Below are 26032 nucleotides of genomic sequence, written 5' to 3' on the forward strand. Positions count from 1 at the left end.
GGGAGGGGGCTGGTATTGTTCGCCTTTATTTATGGCTGTGTTTCTTGGCTGAGCGTGGCGGACTAATGGAAACCAGACGGGAGGGAAGGCTGCTCCCAAGCTCTTCCCTCTTCCCCCCCCCCCATCCCTCCCCTCATTCGGCCAGGACGTCCCAGCGGAGCCCCAGCAGCAGCCCCTCGCCGACCCCATGGAAAAGCAGCAAGGAGGAAAGGGGAAACGTATTAAAATAACCTCTTCTATCCCTCCCGTAAATCCGGGGTGAGATAACGCAGAGACCCGCCTGCAATCCTCAGGGTGCTTACGGTGGTTATTAATTATCATTAATAGCATTCTGTCTTTTACTCAGTGGCTGCAGGGCTTGCTGGGTTGTATGTGGTGGGGGTCGGATGCTGCCCACGTACCCAAACTGCAGGGCTTCTGCTGCTCTGTGATAACCACCTCCATCCTCCCCCCACCCCCAAAACACTCAGCCCTCACCAGGGCTCGGGGCAAGGATTCATTAATAGCAATTAAAATCCTAATAATTATATTGATCAAGCCTAATAGTCAATGTTTTCCTAATAGTCAAAGCTTTCCTTTTATTTAAAGCTTTCACTCCGTGTGTAATGGGGACAGCTGCAGGCACAAGTGTCCAATATGCTCCAGGGGCCCCTTCCTGAGGTGACACCATGGGAGAGGAGGGGATAGAGAAATTTTCTGGGGTCTCCCAGCACAAATGGTGAATCCAATAGCCTGGCAGCACTGTCAGAGCCTCCCGGTGCACTGACGTGTGTTGAGGTCCTGCAGGGGGATGGCCAGATGGGAACATCTGGATGCTGTGAGGTTGCCTCAGCTCAGCAGCACCTTGGGAGCTTCCCAGACCCTCATACGTGGCATTTTTGAGGTGGGGAAGCGCTACTTAACGAAGCCTTGTTCTCACCATAAGCTGTCCCAAGCATCTTTCTGGGCTGAGTCCCATAAAGGGATCCCCAAAGCATGAAGGTGGTCTCCTACCAATGCTCCATGGGACGATAGGAAAGACAGCAAGGCACTGCAAAAAAACAAACAAACAAACAAACAACAAAACCAACCCAAAATCACACCAAAGAATAAACCTGTGCAAGCATCCCAAGGACAGGACAGTGCCATCCCATGCAGCTCAGTGAGAGCAGCTGTTAAATCATCCTGGCACACAACCAGGAGATTTTCCAGCACACGACAGGGTTGTTGGCCATCAGAAAGCATCACAACCGATGTCCCAGAGATGTGTCTTTCTAAGAAAAGGGCGGCTTGTGGCAGAAAGAAAGGGAAGGGACCTAAGGGAACCTTCACAAACTGGAATTCTCAAGCTTCCCGTGGCAGCCCCGCTCACTTCCCAAAGACATAAAGCACATCCAGAGTGATTCACACGTGAGGCATCTGCCCAAAGAAATGCTGTTACATATAGTCATGGTGAAGTCATATCTGTTAAGTGTTATTCTTCCTCATTCCTCCATTCTTTCAGCAGAAGTCTCTCTTCCTCTTGCCAGCACCAGAACCCATTTGTCCTGCACAAGCCTTAGGATCATAATGGCAGAAAGTTATCGAGAGCTGCTCATAAAAAGCCCTTTTGTGCGTAGGGACAGGCGTCCTTCCCCCTGCACACAGCACAATCACTTGATATCTCTGCTGACAAAAGCCTACAGAAGCCAGGGCACTGACCAGGACTGCAGCTGGGTCACGCCAGCAGGCAGCTGAGGCTGCAAACAGGGATTTCTGTATCCCAGCCTAAGCCAAGAGGAGCACGTGTGGAGGATCGCTCACAGCCGTGGAATTAAGTCAGAGAACACTCCTTGCTGTTCCTTCCTGCCTTGCTGGCATTCATTCTTCATAGCCAAAGGAGGCAACCAGCACAGTGAGTTGGGCACAGGAGCTGCCCAGGCACTCACACTTGGTCTTCCATCACTGCTGGGTCAATATAAACATCTTCACTATGAGCCTGCTAGGGATCCTCCTGCAAAGGACGAGGACAGCTGTAATGGAATAAAGCAGCTCTACATCAATCAGAAAACTCTATGAGACCAAATAATTCTACATGTCCAACTAAAACAATTATACACTATCATCAACCAACCCCCTCGTGCACGAGCATTCAGGAGGCCACAGAGCACACATGGCATGTCGTGTCTCCTCCAGGTTCAGCAGGTCTCAGAGCCCGACAAACACCCTCCTCCAGAGGAAGGTCATGGCTGTCAAGCTTAGAGGTTGGTTCAAGGCCAGCAACAAGGATCATCCATTCCAGAGGTGTTCAAGACCGGGTGGGCAACCTGGGCTAGTGCCAGATGTGAAGATTGGAGGCCCTGCCTGTGGCAGGGGGTTGGAACTTGATGATCCTTGGGGTCCCTTCCAACCCGAGCCATTCTATCATTCCATGGGACACAGCAAACCAAACTTGGGCAGAAGACCCAATGCAGAGTTGGAGAACAAGTTGGAGTCTCTCCATTGTTTTGCATCAAGACAACGAGTTCAAAGTAGCTTTAAAACAGCAAGAACAAGAGCAGGGTACAGCAGATGGGCACAGAAATGTAATAGGACTTACTAAGAAGAAAACCTCCTTCCTTATCAAGTTCCCTTACAACTGTCCTCATCACCACGGAATTTGAGTGCCTTCCAGAAGCTTATTAATCAACGCAGCATTCATTTGTCATGTGGAGGTCGTTCACCCTCCCAATGGGTCTAATTTGGCCCAGAGAATTCCATTTATATGCTGATGTAGGGAGAAAAATATTAAGAAAAGTTTGACTTTCAAACCATGCTTGTGTGAAAGGGTCCTCCCTGCTTTCCACAGCTCAGCTGAATCTGTTCCTTAAGATCACGATGAGCGTGTCCGATGAGTTGAGGCTTTAGGCACGTACAGCCATCCAGCTGGTGAGCAAATAGATGCTGCATAAAGGAAGCAATGCATTCAAACCTTCTTTACTGTATTGAAGTTTGGTCCGGACTAAGGAACAGGCAGCCAGGAAGTATTATTTCTTTTAATTAGGAATCTCGTTATAAGTCTGGATGCTTTAACGGGCAAATGGAAGCAGCTAGCTCACCTGAGTGCACAGGGCAAATCTCTCTCTTCAGTTTCTTCCTCTTCAAAGTCATTTCGTTGCGTTGTCCTACAGGAGATCACACGACCACTATCAAATTTAGCATCCTCCAGGACCCAACTGCGTGTGCCAGGCCATAAGGATGGCATTTACAGTACAAAATGTAGAACTTGTGGAAACGACGAGAAATTGAAAGTGTTCTGAGGGCAGGGAGGCCTCTTGTTTTGAAAGAGGCACCTTTCAAAGCACAAGGGTGCTTTCTACAGCCCTTCCTCCACTGTTTCCTTGCCTCGGCCACCTGAGCACGCATCCGAGCCTCTCTCCTCAGGGTCACTTTGGTGAGGGTACAGTCCAACACCAATCATCAGCCGTTACATTAAATCAGTGATGAACATGGTAAATATGAACGATGACAGTATTAGATCAAAGCTGCTTTCAGTTTCCGGAGACAACTCCAAAGACAACCATGCTGCTTTTTACCTCCGTTTATGAGATAGCAGCTGCGATAACAGGACTGTTGGTAAGACTCAAATGTGTACTTGGCACCCACGCAGTAACTGCTGCATGGGGTGGGTATGGCAAATGCTGCTCAAAAAACATTTCTGATTAACTAAGAACCAAAACCTGCACCTCAAGGTTTTAAAAAGCATAGTTCTGCCCTCTTGAACTTCTGCAGCTTCTCAGAATTTACCCTAAATGTCCTTCTGTAGCAGTGGATTAAGAAGAGATGACTCCACTTTGGAATCAGCACAAGTACGATATCCTGAGTTTCTGGAAAGAAGTTTTCCCATTTTGGAGCCGATGACTCCGACTGTCAACAGCTTCTTTCCACAGATTTGTAAACACTAGATGCCTTTCATCCAGCACAAGCTTTATCTGACCTGATGACAACAAGGAGTTGAAAGTGGAAAGGACGTGAGTCATTTTCACTAGAATCCATCACGAAGAAGCCATGAGAAGGACAGAGGATGGTGCAGTCCGAGGACTCAGCTCTTTGAACCTCACCATAGACTTCATTTTCTTAGCTTGTAGAAATGGCAGCTTCTCCCAAGTTTCATTGGAATTCCAGGCGCTTTCACTTCTGCAAAGCAAAGAGCACATTTCCCTTACAGTACTTCAGAAAGAGAATTAACATTGTGCAGCCCAAGACAAGCCTAAGAAAATGTGATCTGAAGACTGCACCCATATACTGAAGACTTGAACAGAAGCAACCACTTCTTCCCCAGCAAAGGAAAAATGGTACAACAGTGGTTCCTCATTATTGTCAAATGAGGAAACAGCTCTTTCTCACTGAAGCTGCCATGCTGCAAAACTCTAACAGTACACAGAATTACGGTGACCACTGGATTATTTTTTGCAGGTTGGTTTTTTGTTTTTTGATTTTCACAGCAGCTTTTCATTCTGTAAGGTTTTACAATGCATAAAACACGAGGAGCAGTATTCCAACCTGCTGAAATGGATCACCTCCACCCTTCTTTGATTCGTATTTGGTGATTGACTTCTATGCTTTGTGAGGGAGCAACACAGGGGCACACTACAGACGTATAAATAACTACCAGCTGTGTTATCCAAATGCAAGACGACTTCCAAGCACATCCTGAGGCAGCAGTAGTGCCCTTAGAGTGTTTCCTTTCCTGTCAGCTGAAAGTTTAAAGCGTGTTTAAGAAGCTAAGTGGCTTGAAATGAGCATTCAGTGAGGCAGCATCTCTCCTGACTAACACAACTGCATTTCTTGTAGCAGGGAAAAAGCCCATTCATATGTTTATCAGGGAATCACAGGACAAGTCTTAGTACCAGCAATTTTAGCATCTTCTGCTTCGGCAACTTACAAAGACAGCACTGGAACAGCACTCAAAGACAAAGCAGCTTGCATCCAAACTGCATCCAAAGAGAAGGTTGTGGAAGGAGCAAATAGGTTTAAAAAAAAAAAAAAAAAAGCAGATTTGGAAAACTGGAAAGGTGTAAGGACACAAGTCACTCTCAGAGCTCATTTACTGCAGCTACACAACACTATTATTTCTGCACCACATTTTTAACTGCAGGGTTCTAAGACCAAACCAGTCACACCCTTCCAACCAATTTGGTTTTGTGGTGGTTGGTTTTTTGCATGTCATTCTACTAAGCACACCCAGACATACTCTCAGACTGTTAGAAGGAAATAACAGCTGCTTTAACAGCCTGTGCTACCATCAGCACAGACCTCAGCTTGAAAAATACTATGTCAAATCTTTGACTAGTGGAATTTGGTGGGGTGTACTGACCTTCAAGAGAATTTACATTATTTCCCATCAATTTAAGATTTAATTCATTGCATCCTGATGCAAACTCCAGGGGTTACTGTGTTAAGGCCACCGTTGGATGGCTCAGCCAGGGGTGAAACAGGAAGTTCTGGTGAAACAAGAAGTTCTATGAGATTTGTAGGGGACACAATGGGTCAAAAGATCTCAGTTGTGCCTCGCTTTATGCAGCATTTACTCTTGCAGTTATTCCTCAAACTAAATTGCTGCAAAGATTTTAAGTACATAAAACTGCATGGTACAAAAATAGGAAACCACTGTTTGCAGGCACAGGTGAGCAGAAGACACCTCAGGTGCCTTTTCCTGTTTATACATCACATTAACTCTTTTGTGATGCAAAATGAAGTGAAACTGAGACTTCAGGCCTACCACCAAGAACCACAACCTTTATTTTTCATCTTCTGCCACTGTGATGCTCGTGAAGTGCATAACCAAGTATCCCAGTGGCAAGCCTTAAAAACACCCAACATGATAAAAATAAAAACCTCAGATTAGATTCTCCTGGTTAATACAGAGAGATAGCAAACCAAGCTGAATGAAGTCATGACTCCTTCACTCTTTCAGGTACTAATAACATTCAGTTTAAATAGCTGCCATAGAGATCCACAGTAAGTTCTTAAGATCTGTGTTGTGCAGAGCAGGAGGCAACTGCAGCCTGGATTCTGCAGATGTCATCTGTAAGGACACTGAAGACACATTTCAAGATTGCTAGAACAGTTGCTACAAATGGTTTTGTTATTTATTTATGGTTTGAGGGGTTGGGTTTTTTTTTTTCAGTACAAAACATTACAAATAAGTTTGCTACATCGAGATAGGAAATAAAAAAATAAAAATAAATCCCTGTTAAAAGCTATTTAAAATACATATAAGACTGCTAATTTCAATCACATAATTATAAATATATTATGAGCCAAGTACTTCCTAAAACTATATTTGCTTTGGAAGTGCACAACACCACTACACACAGCCATCATGTGTTTAAAAACCTGTCATTTGCATCAAATCACTGATCTTTTAGTATCTTATAAATATGGCAAGATGATTCTACTAGTACAGAAAGATGTAACTGAATTCCACAAAGCATATGTTGCACAATATTTGCTGCCTTATCTATTTCACATCAATCTCTCTGCAAGTTTGCTAAGCACAGCACGCCTTTATTTGAAGAGGAGATCCTTATCAGTTCCAGGGTACCTTCCTCCCTAAGACACGGTTGGTGATTTTCTGAAAAACAAAAACAAAGTGGCACAGATCAGTTTCACCCTTCTAAAAATCACAAGCATAAATGTAATGCTGATAAGAGTTCTGATCAGAACGTATCAGCAAGTAACACAACTCAAAGGAACAACTCTTTGCACATCTTTGGACAGCTAAAGCAGCCTTGTTGCTTCCCACTCAGCAATGTGGACAACACAGGGTCACCCCTGTGCTGACTGCTGTGGAAGTGGTCAGAAACAAGCCTGAAGGGCTGGAAAGCACCTTGACATTAGCTGATGAACATTACACCACGGAACAGTGCCCCTTAGTGCTCCAAAGGCCAGAAGTTTATACCTCCTAGAACAAGCAGACACACTCATGAAAGAAAAAGCATCAGTTTATTGAAGATGGCTCTTGGTCATAATCACACGAGATGTTAGAGCACTCTAGAGAAGCACTGCTAATGCTGATTGTTCTTCCCTGGCAGTTCCCACACAGCATACATGTATGAATTATATACACAGGGTATACAGAGTATACATGCTAATACAGTATATGTACACATATATTTATACATACAGAAAGCAAAGCCACTGACGTGAGTCTCAGTGTGGAATCTGTTCCCATGATCACAGCATGAAGCCTCTGAGCATTCCTTCCAGCTCTCAGTCCATTCTGCAATCTAATCAGCAAACTCAGCTAGCAATTAGATACTATCTGCCCTCTTTGCTCCACTTCCAGGAAGCAGCTACAAGACAAAGCAGAACCCTAACATGGTGCTGACAAGAGAGAAAACGTAGCCAAGGGGATGAAAAACAAACACTCAGAAAATACCACAGTGCAGCAACGAAGTGCAGTTCAGTCTTATACCTCCAGAAACACGCTTTTCTTTTGAGGCAGTGACACCTTGTGGTCCCTATATTACACTGACTTTAAAGGAAATGGCCCATTCACACAAAGAAGAGGAAAAAACTGTATCTGCTAAAAAGAAATTCTCAATGGAATTGAGAACGGAAGGAGATACGCTGCCTCCAGGGAGCAGTGTGTCCCACTTAACAGCAGCTGCTGCTCACAATGAAAACACAAAGCTTTGTTTTCTCCTTCAGAAACTGCTGTGCACGTTTCCCTTTCAAAGTACTGACAGGTGTAACTATACCTGTAAATAACGGTGTGAGGATTTCATTGGCAAGTGATTCTTTAGCAAGTATTTGTCCATATCCATACAGATGAGTGTGTGTAGATGTTTAATTCACCATATCCATACAGATGAGTGTGTGTACAAGTTTAATTCACCTCTTCCTTTCCCAAGCATTACACATTCTTAACCTATGAGCCCTGGATGACCTGCAGAGACAGCATGACCTGGTACTGCTGGCTAATCCCATCCTCAGAGCCAGCTGGACTGCAATCCATAGGGTGCACACCTGGTTTTACTTCTTACATGTTTGCTCTTTTATCATCAGTGATAATGCCCCAGAGCCATGTTATATCATGGCCAATGTGTAATGAATTTAGGATATAAGTACACGTCATCATCATAACAAAGAGTTCAGCCACTGGTGCTGGGAGGAGAGAGTAAGCACTCAGTAACTGAGCAAAAACTTGTGCAGCAGTCTAAGACAGCCCCATGTTCCCAGCTGTTTTGTTCCTGCTACCTATATTAACATTTATGGTTAACCTCCTGAGCTGCACCCAGACCTGGAGTGGCTGTGGCACGAATACATCGTTCCCCAATCAAGACATCCAGTGCTTGCCTACCAAAACCCAAAGACAGAAGGACAACAGTATCATTAGGGACAGGCCATACCACTGAGCACTGACCTGGGAGTCACCAATACCATCCCCCCCTTCCAATCAACACTACACCTGTACACAAAACTTGTGACATGATTTTGTGTCTTCTTCCAGCTATGTAGTTGAGTCAGCAACTGCCTGCACTCATTAACCATAAGGCCACACCATACTGGGACCTGAGAATCTCAGGCTAGGGAAAAAAAAATATGTTCTGAGCATACCCTGCAAAAACATAGCATGAAACTGAGGTAATTCCAGTTGTAAGAACTCACAGTCAGATTAGGAAGGTATCCCAGATAATACATCTGTTACAAGCCCTTGCTTTTAAACATCCAGTTAATAACTTTTTCCAGCTCTGGTAGGACAACTCAGCCAAGGAACAGTTGCAATGTTAAAAACTGAAGGGTAAGCTTAAGATCCAGAAGAAAAAGAAACCAGTTTTCAAATTTAATGCGTGCCCTTAAACGAGTGAAGCCTATAATGCAGTTTATTGCCTGCTTCCTGAGCTTTGCAGAAGGCTATTTTTTATGGCATATGTCAGAGAGCAAGAATACTGAGGTTTAGGTTGGATATTAGGAGGGAGTTTTTCCACCCAGAGGGTGGTGAGGCACTGGAGCAGGTTGCCCAAGGAGGATGTGGATGCCCCATCCCTGCAGGCATTCAAGGCCAGGCTGGATGTGGCTCTGGGCAGCCTGGTCTGCTGGTTGGTGACCCTGCACATAGCAGGGGGTTGGAACTGGATGATCACTGTGGTCCTTTTCAACCCAGGCCATTCTAGGATTCTATGATAAGATATGTCAGGTTTGAGCATCAGTTTTGTCTGTATTACTCACCTTTCAGTTTTTATTGTCTTAAGAGAAAGCAAAGCATGTGAATGCCCCCAACTGCTCAAAAAGCAATGCAGTAGTCAGCCAGAGATACATTTCACAAAAGGGACTGATGGGCCTCTTCTGTTTTATTAGAATATTTATCACATCATTCACTGTATACAATTCCATATTTCTGTGCAACACATCAGATCAGATAATAAAGTGCACATATGGGAGGTGATTGGGACAGACATCTTTCTCATTGTGATTAATCCAGGATAGTCTTTCTGCCACAAATAAAACCTGAGCTTAACAGACAGACACAAAGCACTTGTTAATCAAACTGGACAGCCAAGGAGGAAGTGTTAACAGCAGCTGTTGGCTGGAAGAGAAGCAGCTCCCTGCAGGGAAGTCACCACTATGGCAGAACAAGACAGGATTCAGCAAAACCCTGCAGCAAAAATCAGCCCCACCGATTCCTTCTCCTGCTCACCAAAATCCTGGAGCCCTCACCTCACTTTTGGGCTGTTGTTGGTTGCATGGTGAGTTTCTAGCACAGGAAAACAACCTGCTGGTCAAGTGTTTGTAATTCAAAGGCAGTCACACCACACTGAGATAACAGCTTCTTCTGCAGCTTGCCAGCCACAGCTGATCCCAGGCCCATCAGTGCCAGCACAGCAGCACTGAGCTGTCAGCCAAACAAATGTTTCATGGTGAAATCCACAGCCCCCAGAGCTAACAGATCACCATCAGGACTGCCAATTCTTCACTGGAGACAAATTAAGAATGACAGCTGGGGGCTGTATTAAGCATGGCCGCAAAGTTGACTATGAATCCTGCAGGCTAAAGCCATCTAAGCAAAGTGGCCACGAGTTAAACAGCAGCCATCAACTCAAAGAGCTCTCCATGGAACACCATTAAATATGCTCCACAGCCTGCCTGCTTCTGCCTTCACAACACTGCACATGGCCTTTTCTGTGTGCTTCCTACTTCGGCCCATGCTTCCTTGTTACTTTACACACATGTAGGAATGTGCAAATACCACAATATTACTACAATGCTGATGACCTCAAGGCAAAAAAAAAAAAAAAAAAGTATTCTAACCTGTTTGAATATGAATACCTGACCAGAGCACCTACCATTTTGTACAGCTGTGCTTTCAGGCGATATGAGTTGTACTCAGATTTTCTTTTTTCTTCCTCTCGCTTCTTCTGCACCTCTGGCAGCTGCTCATAGATCCTTGGTGAACAGAACAGAAACAGTGACTTAGAAGGAAGGAGCTTATTGATATAAAAAACTCCTCCTTTTTTTTCTTCACATTCTGGCTACTGGTCAGTCACATCAAAGGAAAACTTATTTGGGGGTTTACCAGCGTCACACACGTGGAAAATGTGGAATGTACAGCAGTTGGGATACCAGAAATTCCCACATCCCACAGCATCCCTCTCTTACAAGTAGCACACCCCTAAAAACAGTATTTATAACACTGGAATGACCCTACAGCTCATCTATCACCCAGCTGCAAAAGGTAGTTTTAACATCAGTGCAGAATAGCCTCACTGCTGTGAGAGTATACAGACTGAGTAGCACACTTATCCATTAACAGCAACATCTCTGTGACAAGTGTAACTTGAATTAAGCTGTTCAGGCATCTTGTCTGCCTTGTCTAAGTCAATGCTTTATCTTCTCCCCTGCTGAACTACTCCAACAGCAGAGACAAACAGCAAGGGATGCTCTGGAATCAAAATAAAGGTGGCTGGTGCTCATTGCAGAGTCAGAGTGCTACACTAGGCTGCTTTTACATGCTGCCACCTAAAGGAGGGACCTGAGAGCTATAATGGAATAGCAATGCTGACATTGCCTCCCTTAAATTTTCCTTTAAGATCATAGGGCTCAATTCATGACGGTGGTTGCCAAGGACCATAAAGCTTCAAAAAAAGATTACAGTCTGTTGGAGGTGGATCTGAACCACGTTCAAAAAATTCCAGTCTCATTATACCTAAAGATAGATACTATAACAGTCCCCTTACAAAATAACGACTTGATAATCAGCAAATAGGAGAAGGAGAAAGAAAGACCTTATTACAATACTGCTCAAGTAACCTCTGAAAGCCTGCTTCATTCTTACGTCAATATGGTAACAACTTGCCATAATTACTGCTCACTTTGAATATTTTAAGCACATCTGTGCCTTCGACTCTTATTATCTGAAAGTGCCTTCACACATTTCATTTTGAAGACTGCAAATGGAATGAGCCCACCATCCAGGAGAGAGGAGGGGTATCTTTGACAGCTGTGTAGGTCCCAACTCCAGCACAAAAATATGTAATTTTTCAGACTGGCACGAGCAGTGATGGAGGCAAATGTGTCAGTTGGCACTGAGCTGCTATTCAGGCAGTATGACTTGAGTGCCACTTCCATGTTTCAAAGGACAGAATAGAAGCTAGCAGGAAAACAAACTAACAGGAAGGTGTCAGACAACACAACTGAATACACAGAATCAAGAAAGCAAGGAATCAAATTCAAATACTGATGAGAAAACGTGAAGTAAATCACATTTGGATGCGTTCTTTCCACCACTGACATCTTTCTGTAGGGCAGCAGAGGGTGACAGGTCTATGCAAGTGCTACTGGAGGGGGGAATGGGTATTTGGAGTTTTACTTTACTACTATATCACCCTTCTCTAAAAGCTTTCACCATCCCAGGACTCCCCTGAGTGAAAGATCAAGGTTTACCACTCACTGATTCATCCCACCATAAAGATATTTAAAGCAAGAAGCGGACAAGTTGGGATTATGGGTCAATTCATTGAAAATTGTTTTCTTTAGCTCTAGTTAATTTACCATGAGAAATTCCATTTATACCCTTGCAGAGAAAAAGCAAAAGCTTCTGTACTCATTACAGGTAGGGATTTCAGAAGAATGGTACAGAATAAATTATTTCTCAGATCCAACTGAGAGCTGGAGTATGACAGCAGTAAGAACAAAAAAATGCCACCAAGTGTGACTGCCTGAATCAGTCTCCATAGAAATCCTGCTGATTTGGGTATTACGAAATCAGAGTTTCTGAAAATAGTTGAGTTCAGACATATCGACCACAAGGTCCAAGTGACCTGAATCCAAACCTTTCCATTTCAACTAAAACATGGAGGTGTGTTCCTGAGGGAGCTGGCATATTTACCATTTTTTGTCACCTCTCTATCAGTGCCCTAAAAATACTGTTAAATGTCAAAGGCCATTCAAATAAAACACCTTTTTTCTCCTTTCCTAGCATATACAAAACAGGGTCTATTTTATATACTGTGTATTCCAATGGATTGTTTGTTGAATCGCTGTGTCATTTAGGTTGGAAAGAACCTCTGGAGGTCATTTAGTCCAATGTCCAAAGTCCATCTCCTGATCAAAGCAGGACTAACTTCAAGGCTAGATTGAGTTGCTCAGGCTTCATCCTGTCAATCTCTATTTCCAAGGATTGAGATTTTTCCCATCTCTGTCAATCCCTGGTCCAGCATTACACCACCCTCTTTGAGAAAAACTTATTTACTCATCTCTCCCCTTAATAGAACACATTACTACTGTTGCTTATCCCACCACCATGTTTACAACTACACAGTCCAGCACCCTACATTTCATCTCTTTTTGGGATCCAGTACTTGGAAAGTTGCAGTGTTTGGACCACAGATATTGCTACAAAATACTCAGGTTATAAAAAAAAATATTTCAAAGTAGTTTTACTTCTAAGATTTTATAAATAGGTGTTTTCTGACTCTGGTAAAGTGCCTATTTCTTGCACTGTAAAAGCTGAGTTACCCCCAAGCCGTCCCCCCACCCTCTTTTCTTCCCCAGATGCAATTCATCCCTCTTTCCTACTCATTTACACAACCTTACCGTTTAGACCTTTGAACCATCTCACTCTTTGGAATTGCTCTTCTCTTTTCTTTAATCAGATAACCTAAATGGATAAGAAAACAGTGTGCAAGTCTGCTTACCACAAAGAAAATTGGTGTATCAACCTTATTCCTTTATGGACTTTCTGGCTTTTTATAGACAACACAAATGTAACTCTGTTATTAAAAACACACACATCCCTTAGAACGGGGAAATAAATTAATTCCTATAGGACATCAGGAGAAGAAACACAGAGGTACCTCTGTCAGCCAGCACGTGACTTGCATTCCTGTAGCCCTTCCTTTTCTCTGGAGGATTAAAAAGCTCTTCTCGTTCAGACTGCAGTGCACTCTGCATTCTCCTCTCCTCCATTATGAGCTTCAGGTGCTTCACGCGCTCACCAGAGCGGCAGATGAAATCAGGGCGATGCACTGCAAGAGCCTCCTAGGATGGGATGACAAAACAAAACCTGGAGTGGCCAGACAGACTCCCTACAATCGGAATAATCAAAACAGGAGAACAGGAACAGATGCAATTGAATTTAAAGGAACCTCCCAAGCGCACCTAAATAGAAACTACTGATTTTAATTTCATTTGTAACGGATAAGTGTTACAAAAGTCTTTATATACACTAAGTATCTGTGGAAAAACACAGATGTATAGTGGTGACACTTGATTTGATCTGCAGTGTACACTATGTATGTACATGGATGAATATACATGCATACACTGCTTGCAATGCATGAGTTAAAGCCTATTTTAACTACACACTATGTACATCATGCTATTATTTCTGCATGGAAGCAAGAATGACTTGACACCACCTCTCCTACATTCCCTGCACATTGCTCAATTCAAACAGATCATTATACTGTGCAAAGCCAGGCTGCCACAAGCAAACGAGGCTGATGACCTCTATTTGCTTGGGTTCTAGTAAACACAAAGTAGTCAGGAAAAAGAAGAAAGAGGAATAAAAAGTGCTTCCACAAGATTCAGCATTAGTGCTGAAGTCACAGAGATCCCAGCATGCCTTTACCTGTAGCGTAAGCTTCACAAATGGCTGGATGGGCCTGGTCTCAGCATCTCTTCCTGGAACTGCAGGCTGAGTCATTCTGCTGCACTGCAGCTCTTGAAAGTTCTTCTCTCTCAGAGGCTCCCTCCAGGGCTTTGTGGTGGTGAAGGGTTCAAACCAAGATGAACCAGGACCAGGGATGGAATTGGAACAGTTTTCTTTCCTAGATTCAAACCTCAAATCCTCTGCTTGGACAAACCATGAAATCCCTGTTGAAGAGACCACAGAAGACAATCAAGATATGCAAACAATACACGTGCCCCTTTTCCATCCCCATCTATAGCCCTTCATGCCCAAGATCTCAGCTAACACAATCCATGCCTAACACTGCAATAAACACTCCCTTCAGTTATTGCATTGATTTCAGTGTGCCTTGGCGTCAGACAACTTCAGTGGTTTCAAAGAATTTCTTTGCCAAGTGTCAGTAAATCAGCAAGCCTTTATGAGATAACCCTTCAGGAAATGTACAAAATTCCTTCCTACATGCATGCTCCTCTCTTTTTAGAAGGAACGGTTTATTTATCAGCAACCCCACGTATTTAAGGAGCCTATGTGCTGTCCTAAACCTTATGGCTTTTCATAGATATTTTTCAAGAGCAAATAGTGTACATCTTGCAAATGTTAAGGATGCATACAAGAATTCAATTACTCACAGTTAACATATATAATGGGATTAGAAGACATCAGCTAGTACCCTGAGCAGATATTCTAAATTAAACCAGTACAACAGAGAATCATTTGTCCCTACAACAATGATGATGACTAAGGAAAATACTTTTAAATATTTCATCATGACACTGTGAAGACTGACAGGAAATATTAAAAAACAGGATACTGCTCCATCAGCCCAAAAAAACTCACATTTCTAGTTGGAAGAGAGACACAAGTCCAGTTGAAGCACTATGTACAAATTACAGCATCCAGTTACTCAGATCTTAACAGAACCTTTTATAATTTGAAAATCAAAACTAAGCATCTCCATAATTCCTAACTTATTCTTTCCTTGCCTCCTTCATTGCTTTTTTTTTTGTCACCTTTATTGATAAGGTTACTTCCAACAGCTTGGTTGAAAATGGCATCATAATAAACTCTCAGAAAGTTCACTTGGCATAGCAAGCTTCTCTGTTTAAAATCCACTCATTACAAGCAGAATAAAAACTGACAGTGACTAATTTGTGCTCCAGCTAATCCTCCTCACACATCTTGAGGATTGTTGTTAAGGTGTAGAGCTTTTCTACTCTGCAGAAAGGATATTTTGGACTGACCTTGTGGTAAATGCAGTCTGCTCCTTTTTGTCCTTTTCTCCATGAAAAAATTGCCTGGCTGTCCCTTCTGCTTACCCTTGCTTCCTGCTGCCTGGTGATCTGTGACCACACCATCTGACTCTCCAAAAATACCATCGACACGATGCCAGGGATCCCGCGGCCGTTGATTTGACTGGATAGATCTTGGGGTAGGAAAAGTCACACCAACATCTCGAGTGTTTTTCTTCGTTGCACCATTCACAATCTCCAAGTCTCCTGTAGTTCAAAATGAAGCAGTAATACCTTACTCTAAAGCAGCTACAAGTACTTCAGCAGCAACACCACAGTGCAGAGGGCGGCCTTCAATTCCTATTTCGAAGCTCAACGTTGCCTTCTTTACCTCTTTTCAAAAGGCAAAATCTTTTATATTTCCACTTTTAGTGCAAATCTACAGTTAATTAACACTGTTACTATATGTAATAATCCAAGTGTAATTGAAGAGGTGTAAACTTAGTCCCTCAGGCAAAACACTGAGTGTGTATATACACAAACACACACACAGGGGTGTGGGAGCCAAACCAACTATACTCCTTGCTGGGGACCTGAGCAGAGGTCTGAAAAACCAACTTCCAACCTATTGCTGAAAAACACAGTGGCAGAAATAAATACAGCTTTACATTCAGGCCAAGAGAACTGCAGTTTTTTTTCTGGACCTGAATGGCAATTGCACCAGACCAGGATGAGCTTAAATTTGAAATAGGATATAACATCCAGAATATTACTAAGAGGAATATGAAACTCTGCAGTTGCAAGCCTTCAGAAATAGCATATGCCCACAAAATACATTCTGTGAGCAACAGATGCCTTGCAGAGAAAACAACATATATAAAAAAAAATAGAATTAGTCCACCTTTCCAATTTAAATGGATAAGTTTAGGTTAACAAAGCATACCAGTGAGAGAGAGAGCTGGCTGCTAGTGAAGCAGGCCAAGAAAGGGTTCATTTTAATTAGAACATAACACCTTTCTCTAAAGTATTTGAAGTGAATTTAAAGAATGCTGCACACTCATCCCCATCCCAAGAAACCTACACCAGATGTTGGCAAATGGTCTCCAAAAAGAAGCCAACACACAAACTATGAGTTTGGAACCCAACCCAACAACTCACCTGCTTGGATAGCTTTGTTTAACATCCGTGCGCGTCGCTTGTTGCTGAGAGCTGAGCTTGGTCCCCAGGAACCACTGCTTGTCAAAGCTTGATCCAATGCCTTCTAGAGGGGAAGAAAGAACAAACATGGAAGAGAGCAAACTCCTGAAAACAGAACTGAAATGAACAGAAAGTGGGATTTAAACAACAAAAAGTTAATCGTCACTCTTTATTTACTGTACCTTGCTGGGGTTGGAGCTTCATGATCCTTGAGGTCCCTTCCAACCCTGGCCATTCTGTAATTCTGTGATTATTTACAAGGTTTAACACAGGCTGATCAGCATCACTTATTGCTGTGCCACATAATAAGCCAGCCTTCATTCCATCCTTGTGCACCAATATACTTCCAGAACCCTGTTCCACTAAGCAGAGTGCACAGTGCCTGTAGGCAAGTGCAAGGCTCGTGATCACACTCTGTACAGTCCTGGGCATCCTCCAGTTCTCTCACCCAAAGCTCAAGGATAAGTGTGGCATATCAAGACTTTTTACAGCAAGATCTGTTGGCTGTACTTTCAGGACAGATCACAAAGTGCAAAGTATTTCTGCTGTGGGAAGAGGGAGAAAAACCATCTGAACTGAATCCTATATTCCCACCCTCTCAAACCAAAGCATTTAAAGGTTGTGGGACTGCTGCAGGGACAAGCTGTCTTGGAAAAGTAACATGTGGCTTTGCAAATTCGCTGTGAACTCCAGTTCTGCAACACAGGAGTGAAAGAGCCAAATCCTTTCAAAGCATGAGAAGTTCTCTCACCCTTATAATCCTCAGCATAAAAGTTCTCCAGGCAAACTGAGCCCAAGGAAAACAAGAGGCATTGGGCTCACAGTAAGAGCATGGCTTAAGCACAGTGCTAGTTTCAAGTCTTCAACATTCATACAAACAGGAGTTTCAGAAGGAAGTTTTTCACTCAGAGGGTGGTGAGGCACTGGAACAGGTTGCCCAAGGAGGCTGTGGATGCCCCATCCCTGGAGGCATTCAAGGCCAGGCTGGATGTGGCTCTGGGCAGCCTGGGCTGCTGGTTGGTGACCCTGCACATAGCAGGGGGCTGGAACTGGATGAGCACTGTGGACCTTTTCAACCCAGACCATTCTGTGATTCTATGATTCTATGCTCTTGCTCTACTTACATACCCCACTCCATATCCTCCAAGTTCAGCACATACATTCATTGCCATTCTGAGTCTATGATTCCAGCCACGAAGACAGTAAGCAGCAGGATTTTGCTGTAATAAATTAACTTCCATTTTATGATGCAATTTTACAGACATTTCAAATGGATTGCACTCTGCAATGCATCTGGTCTACGAGCTTCTTCGTTTATATAAAGCACAGAGAACATTAATGCTTTATTAACAGCAATTAACTGATAGAGTTTCCCCAGGCTTCAAGCCCAGCGGCGCGGCACAGACCAATCTCTGCAACTCGCCTGAATTTCATTTTTAATTATGAAACAGATTTCCCTTTTTTTTTTTTTTGCTTGCTCCTAGCAATTAGTATCCTATTAGTAACTCAGCGCCAGCCACAATGGAAATGAACAGAGGCTTTTTAATTACCTTTTTATTGATCCTCTGCTATCATCACTTCAATGCAACACAGTTTCAACGTTTAAAGGAGGTAATTTTTACTCTCACACATGCTGCCAAGAGCTGTTTTTTAGTTTCATAAAATTATGAGAGCTCTGATAGAGCACGCCAGACAGACATAGGAGATATGCATCTCCTTTCAGAGAACAGATTTCTATGTGCACTCAAAAGGGGAAGACACTGTAAAGTCAAAAATGAGATAACCCATTTACATGCACATGCATATCAGCCTGCAGAAATAAATGTAAGCAGCGATTTGGTACTGAATACTGACGTGCATGTTGCTATTTGGACTAGAAAACTCAGTGCAGTGCTTTCAAAGCCCTTCAGCAGTTATATAGCACAACCTTTAGCTTTGTACCTGCTACCAGATGGCAGCTTGAAGACTGTTTTAGAAATAAACAGAAACTGGAAGAGAGAAAAACTTTCTGGGATGGGTTCAGCATCTATAAATAAAATAAATAAAAAAAAGCTGCAGTCGAGTTTGCCAGAAGCAGAGCTGACAATAGGCTCCCAAAAAACCTGAGCACTTGTCTGAAAGATTTGTACAGTAGTGTTTCTGGGAATAGGGCTCCTGCTATAAATAAGTTATCTGAACCACAGATACGTGAAACCAAGAATTATCTTGATTTCTGCAGTGTATCACTGAATCTACCTACACTCGGATTTTGAAACAAAGGCTGCGTTTTGCCACTGATTTTGTCTCATCCTTACTTGAGGTGGGTCACATCTCTTCATACACCACATCATCAGATCGCAGAGTCATAGAATGGCCTGGGTTGAAAAGGACCACAGTGCTCATCCAGTTTCAACCCTCCTGCAGTGTGCAGGGTTGCCAACCAGCAGACCAGGCTGCCCAGAGCCACATTCAGCCTGGCCTTGAATGCCTCCAGGGATGGTAAAAGATACTGCTTTCTAAAAGCCACATGGGCTCAATGCAACCTTAAGGAATGGGAACAATGACCTTTAATTCTCATTTAAGAATGACTGGAACCTGTTATCTCACGGGTGATTTTAGCAGCCAAAGACCAGAGGCTGCTTTTAAGGTCCAACCAGACACTGAATGATTAGTCTTAACACACGCAACGGAATAAAATCATATTAGAAACAATTCTTAGTCTTGAAAAATCTCATTTTCCCTCAGATGTCCATTCAATACCTTGACACAAGAGTTTTAGCTGTTGGTCTACAAGAAAACTAAATTTTTCCGGGAAATCCATTACTAACAAAGGCACTATCACTTTCTTCTGTCAAAATGTGAAGCAAGCTATTTCCTACTCTCAGTATCAACATCCATTACAGAACACCAACACTTATTAATATAATCATCAAATCCATACGAAGGGAGCATATAAATAGGAGGGGGAAGGGCTGTTTATGAGGGTGGATGGTGATGGGACAAGGGGGAATGGTTTTAAACTGAGACAGGGGAGGTTTAGGTTGGATATGAGGAGGAAGTTTTTCACCCAAAGGGTGGTGAGGCACTGGAACAGGTTGCCCAAGGAGGCTGTGGATGCCCCATCCCTGGAGGCATTCAAGGCCAGGCTGGATGTGCCTCTGGGCAGCCTGGTCTGCTGGTTGGTGACCCTGCACATAGCAGGGGGTTGGAACTGGATGAGCATTGTGGTTCTTTTCAGTCCAAGTCATTCTATGATTCTATGACGGTCCCCTTTCAGGAGAGTTCATTTCCCGTAAGGGGCCATGGAAAAACCCAACCAAAGTATTCTTTCCTCAGCTCTGAAACAGTTTTATGGCAGAGTTTTTGTCTAGAATGCTCAGGGCAAAGGCTTTCTTTTGATATGACTAAACTGCCAAATATTTTAGTGAGAAATATTGGTGATAGGTGGACAGATGGACTGGATGACTTTAAAGGTCTTTTCTAACGTTGGTGAACCCCCTCTACTCTGCTCTTGTGAGGCCCCATCTGGAGTACTGCGTCCAGGTCTGGAGCCCCCAGTACAAGAAAGACAGGGAGCTGTTGAAGAGGGTCCAGAGGAGAGCCACAAAGATGAGCAGAGGGCTGCAGCACCTCCACTACAAAGACAGGCTGAGGGAGCTGGGCTTGTTCAGCCTGGAGAGGAGAAGGCTGTGGGGTGACCTCATTGCAGCCTGCAGTACCTAAAGGGAGCCTACAGACAGGAGGGGAATCAACTCTGTGAAAGGGGAGATAACAGCAGGACAAGGGGAAATGGTTTGAAGTTGAGGGAGGGAAGATTTAGGTTGGATGTCAGAGAGAAGTTCTTTACAGAGAGAGTGGTGAGGTGCTGGAACAGCTGCCCACAGAGGCTGTGGATGCCCCGTCCATCCCTGGAGGTGTTCAAGAACAGATTGGATGGGGCCTTGGGCAGCCTGGGCTGGTATGAAATGTGGAGATTGGTGGCCCTGCATGTGGCAGGGGGTTGGAGCTTGATGATCCTTGAGGTCCCTTCCGATCCTGGCCATTCTGTGATTCTGTGATTTTACCATAAAAACAACATTTTACAGGAAATTTTAAGTGATTCTCCAAACAACAAACCTTATTCCTGTACAGTTTAAGAGCAGTTGTGAAGATGAGTCAAAATTGTCTTTTAGTATACATACCTGGGTCTCCTTCTGTTTCCTGTGTCTCTCAGAAGTAACCTTTGGATGTTCTACACCCCTCGCTCTGCTGCCTTCCTCATCCCACTTTTCAGAGCGGCTTTTCTGCTGGTGGATGGTACGATAAAGCTGGGAGAGTCTTGGTGACAGCTGCACCTTTCTGTGCCCAAAAGCCCTGACCAGTCTGGCAGTGTCAATGGTGGAAACAGAACTGCTCACCTCAGTCTGAGTCGTAGTTTCTATGTCAGTTTGTGTTACCGCATCTGATTCTGAGATGGTGGAACTGATTGTGGTACAGAGTTCTCTACTAAGCCTTCTCTCTGAGCAAGTGTCACTAGAAGTGTCCAAATACTGCTGGTGTTCTGAAATTTTATTTGTGTGGCAGGTAACTTTCTCTCCTGACCTATTTTTCCTAAGCTCAACAAAGCTTCTTTCATGAGAGTTGATACGTGGCCTCTCTTTAAAACGTGCTGAATGATTCTCCAAGGTACTTTCAGCCACGCTCTTCTCCAGCAGTCTTATTTCCTTCTGCTCTTTTACCTCTCTCGTTTTTTCAGAAGCATTCCTTTCTGATTTTGCTGATATCAGTGTATACCTGATGGGGTTCTGAAGGACCCTGGCTAACCGATCAAGGCGTTCGACAAGGGTCAGCTCATCTTTATGCCGAAAATCATGCTGCTGGTATCTCTTCTGGCGCTCCAAAAACTTAACCCAGAGCTCATCTAAGCTACCAGCAGAGTGGGTTCTCTGTCTCAGGGGCAGGTCTTTAACGACATTCTCACGAAGGTGACTCGTTTGGCTACTAGCTGCCATTTGTTCTGCTTCCCTTCCGCCCCGCTGAAGCAACTCCTCTCTTGGGGTTTCATTACTCAAAGATGTATCGATGTTTAGATCCTCATTCTTGCTATAATCTGCTTCTGCAGTGAGTGGGAAGAATTCACGTCCGCCATCTTTCTTACGGTGGGCGGACAAAACACGTCCGTGTCGATGTGCCTTCCTCCAATTCTGAATGACAGTGCTGGAGGAAATTCCAGTGTGTCCCACACCAGAAGAATCCTCCGACAGCTCGCTGTGGGATAAGAGGTAGTTCTCACACATGGGCACTGGATGGCGGAGGTCGAACTGCGCAGACTTGAAGACTGAGTGAGTGGTGTTCACTGACTTTAAATGATGACTTCCTTCTAGAAGAGAAGAAAACCCCTTAATTTTGGTCCTTTGTAAGGAAACAAAAAGCAAACAGCAATTCTTAAACAGGGTCATTTTCATCCTAACACTCCCATTCTCAAAACATAACTAACTTTTCTATCATTTGCAGCGAGGAATCCAAGAGATTGCTCAATCTCCAGCTCAATCTGAGAGAATGCTGAACGTACTTATCCAGATCAAAATTTGGTCAAAGTCATTATTTAGATTCATGGAAACTCAAGATGGGCAACCACAACTCAGCGTGCCTTTCAGAGGATGTACAAGTGTTGCCAAAGGCTATGCTTAAGCATTATTTCTTAAGAAATTCAGAGAAACACAATATATAAAACAACCAATACCACTTCCTCTATAGCTCTGGAAGCTTCTCTGATAGGATACCAAGACCTAGCTCTGCTTTGCTTTCAAGCTCAGGTAACACATTATAGCTCCAAGTAGTGGTGAATTCCCTCCCCAGAAGATGCTGCTACCTGAAATTACAGAGGACTACAGCAGAAATCCAATTATAAACCCATTTTAAAAGATATACATTAAGCATGCATGCAGTACATACTAGCAGAAAAGTACTCCAAGCCAATTTTAAAGCCATTTGCTATAAACTGTAAAAGCCATGATATTTTAATAAAAGAAAAAATGTTCCACGTTATGTCCTCAGTACAACACACTAAGTTGTATAATGCTCCAAAAAGAAAGTAGGAACAGTAGTTTCTAGTGCCAGAATAACTTCTCAAGTCCCTCTGCTTCCTGCAATGTTATTTCATGCCATTTTAGCCATGCACAGCTTAAAGATGCATTATAAAGTACTAACAGCTTTAATTTAAAAAGTTAATAGAAAACAGAATAGTCCATTTACTAATGGTAATGCCAGTGATTAGGTAATGGTGAGCTGTCAGCAAATGCATACCAAGCTCCATTATTGGCATAAATTCCACCCAAATTACTTTTTCCCCTCACTACCATTTCTAACACCCCCCCCCCTCCTGCCCCCAAACATTTGGTTGTTGTTTTCAGCAATCTTTTCTTGTTTTATTCCTTCTGCAATTGTAGCAAAACCACTGAACAGGAACCCAAATCTTCTTTTATTTTAAGCAAGCTTTGCCACTGAGTCAGCAAGAGTCCCACAGCTGAGCTTCTCCCTGTCCCACTGAGAAACACACCTATCTGCCTTACCAAGAGTCACAGCCTTTTGTTTTACAAACCCTCAATTCTATGTGGACAACAGTATGGCCAGACCCAATCTCATTAACTTGGAAATCAGAGAATTTGTCTTTGCAACTTTTGTCAACTTTTATATGCCAATGCAGGAACATTCATCCACATCAGGATGGGGAGGTTTAGGTTGGATATTAGGAGGAAGTTTTTCACTCAGAGGGTGGTGAGGCACTGGAACAGGTTGCCCAAGGAGGTTGTGGATGCCCATCCCTGGAGGCATTCAAGGCCAGGCTGGATGTGGCTCTGGGCAGCCTGGGCTGCTGGTTGGTGACCCTGCACATAGCAGGGGGTTGAAACCAGGTGATCACTGTGGTCCTTTTCAACCCAGGCCATTCCATGATTCTAGGATCCTCTTGACTAACAAGGTTAGACTTGGGAATACTACGCAGATTTTTTGCTATTTCTGTAGTTTTAACAACAAAATAGAAGGAATGCAAACATCCAAAAAATAAAACTTTAGTTCATACAGATAAAAGTTTCTTTTTTAAAAAACAAATACATAACCTGCATAAATTTAAGCTCTAGACAAGCACTGTGGGTAGAGGTAATCTTTTATTAGACCTGCTAAAAATATAGTTGAAAGAGTCTGAAGATTTTAAAAATGCAAGTTTTCCTTCAGAAAGCCTTCTGAAGCTTCCAGCTGTATGTTTTAACAAGAGACCATTTCTACTTACAGTTCTTTTATTTACTTGTGTCTTGAGACTATCACTGCTACAGAAAAACATCGTTAATTTTATATTAACAATTGTGTTTCCCTCTCATTTTCATCCAGGCTGTTCAGACAAACAGAATTTTTATTGCTGTTCCAACACAGTACTTTGTTTCCTGCTGCAGAAACTCATTTGGAAAGCTCCCTTCCATCCACACAGTGCCCCTCCACTTCTACCACCACGACCCAAAAGATTCATCTTCTCTTTTTGGGCTCCCCAGAAATAATGTATGAGACTTTGCCTATAAGATTAAGAACTCTGTCATTCAGAATCCATTATGTCGTTCATATGGTTTTGGTCCCATCCATCATTAACAGCCATAATTATACTGCCTTCTAGCAGTTAGCTCATTAATCTAGCAAGTGCTGCTGCAAGCACTGGACTGTGCACAATAAGCACCTTCCCTTATAACTCACAGCTATATCTAGAAGAGATGGCAACGAATATGCAATTTTATTTTTACAGTTCCTTCTGTCCAGGAAGGATACACAATTCACAAACTCAACAAAAAAACCCTCATCCCAACTCATGCATGGCAAAATTCACAAACCACTGGATGAGATTTAGTGCAAAAGTGTTCATCAGGATTAATTTTAGTTACTATCATGAGACACCACATAAAATTGTCATTTAGCTCAGAGTAATTTCATTTTGTCAGCGTTCCAACAATGCAAGATTGCCTTAAAGTAGTCTGCTAGAGTATCAAATCTGACCTTCATCCCTCAGGAGCACCATTCAACAAGGTTAATGGAGGAAAAGAAGAAAGAGACAGTCAAATCCAATTAAAACTGACTAAAATACAATTGCTACAGAGAAATGCTGCTATCTTGTGATGTCACAAAGTATCTGTGAGAAGGAACAAAACTCCTATCCAATATACAGATTCACTCCATGGGCTTCTATTTACCAAGGAATTTCTGTTGTTTTCTACACGTGCATCCTTTCCATACTTAGCACTTCAACGAGTGCCAGCATAAGACCAAAAAATCACAGATCCTAAAGAGCCTTTATGCTCTTATTTATTTTATATGCATGAGAAGGCATGTTAGAAAAGCTACCTGGAGCACCCTCCTGTGTTATCACTTGCTCCTCAGCCCAGGCAAGCTTGGGCTTGGCTCTCTTAGAGCAGACTCCCTCTTTCTGCTTGATAGCTGTAGTGTCTGGAGGCTTATCATCCTGTACACCAAGCACATTTGCTGGAAACCCTGAGGGAAGAGCATCATTTGATCCTGCAGAAAAAAAGAGGGCAATGATTACAAGTAAAAGGAGGAAACAGGAAAAACAGAGAGAGAAATTTTACAGCGAAGTTGTCTGAAAGAAATCCTGTTAGACAAGTTTCAGTGCAACATCTTCAGAAATCAGCCACCATGATACCTGGAGAGCAGTTCTAATAAAGCAGTGGGTGCTGCAACATTGTTTTCCATGAATTTTGGTGACACGGTTCTCCTGTGAGACACAGATAAGTTTTACCTATCCCACTACAGGGAAGGAAAGAACACAGGAAACTTTTAGAATCAGACAAGTCGCTAGGAAGGCAGAGAAAGGACTTGAGACAACTGCTCAAATTCAAATTCCACACATTTTCACTGACTGATGTAAATGTGTACTTTCTGAGCTTTGAATAGCAAAGGAGAACTACAAGACAAGAGTCTTGCATAACCTCTAAACAAGAATTCAAGACAACAGCAGCAGAGTTCTCTTAGTACTGCTGTCTCCTGACGTTGGAAACCTAAGATGGCCCCTAACTGATTTATCATTCTTGTCAACACCACCTGGTTACAAACAGCAGACTTCACTCAATTTCCTTCAGCTGCTACTCAGAGCTGAGAATCCAAGCTGCAGCAGGGAGCTTAAAAACAACTACATATTTATTTTAATTCCACTGTACACTTTCTAGAACCTTGCACCATCTCATACGCATGTTGGATTTTTATAGCTAGCATCTTACATTCTGCAAAACAACAGACTCACATCACGTTTGTTTCTCTCCTTTTAACCATATTACAGCAGAAACACTGCAAAGAGGTAATGAGCAGAGAGACATAATGACAAGCACAACCTGTGGCTACAACAGCTAATCTGTGCACCTACCATCGCTGCTGCACCAACCTATTTCCCTGAAGGGCATCCAATAGGAACTGGACAGCTTTGTAATACGAATTTTGGCTACAAATGGCTTTGCATGTGAAA

At 43.1% G+C, this 26032-nt stretch overlaps 1 protein-coding gene across 9 annotated transcripts in view; it reads right to left on the reverse strand.

Annotated features, from left to right (window-relative positions):
* Positions 1-6067: 6067 nt before the first annotated feature.
* ALMS1 (ALMS1 centrosome and basal body associated protein) overlaps positions 6068-26032 on the reverse strand; it is a 52904-nt gene continuing 32939 nt past the window's right edge. For 3 of the 9 annotated variants that reach the window (XM_085223761.1, XM_085223760.1, XM_085223766.1), the window contains 9 exons: positions 24901-25071; positions 20721-21898; positions 16522-16624; positions 15376-15630; positions 14075-14319; positions 13299-13482; positions 13039-13102; positions 10290-10389; positions 6068-6574 (listed from right to left, as the gene is read on the reverse strand). In XM_085223761.1, coding sequence (XP_085079887.1) covers positions 6530-6574; positions 10290-10389; positions 13039-13102; positions 13299-13482; positions 14075-14319; positions 15376-15630; positions 16522-16624; positions 20721-21898; positions 24901-25071 — 2345 coding nt within the window. In that variant the 3' untranslated portion in view covers positions 6068-6529. The remainder of the gene's footprint in view (positions 6575-10289; positions 10390-13038; positions 13103-13298; positions 13483-14074; positions 14320-15375; positions 15631-16521; positions 16625-20720; positions 21899-24900; positions 25072-26032) is intronic. The other 6 variants (XM_019615046.3, XM_010710565.4, XM_085223765.1 and 3 more) reach the window with 4 other exon arrangements.

Source organism: Meleagris gallopavo, chromosome 4 (assembly GCF_905368555.1).
Source record: "Meleagris gallopavo chromosome 4, MGAL_WU_HG_1.1, whole genome shotgun sequence".
NCBI classification, from domain to species: domain Eukaryota; kingdom Metazoa; phylum Chordata; class Aves; order Galliformes; family Phasianidae; genus Meleagris; species Meleagris gallopavo.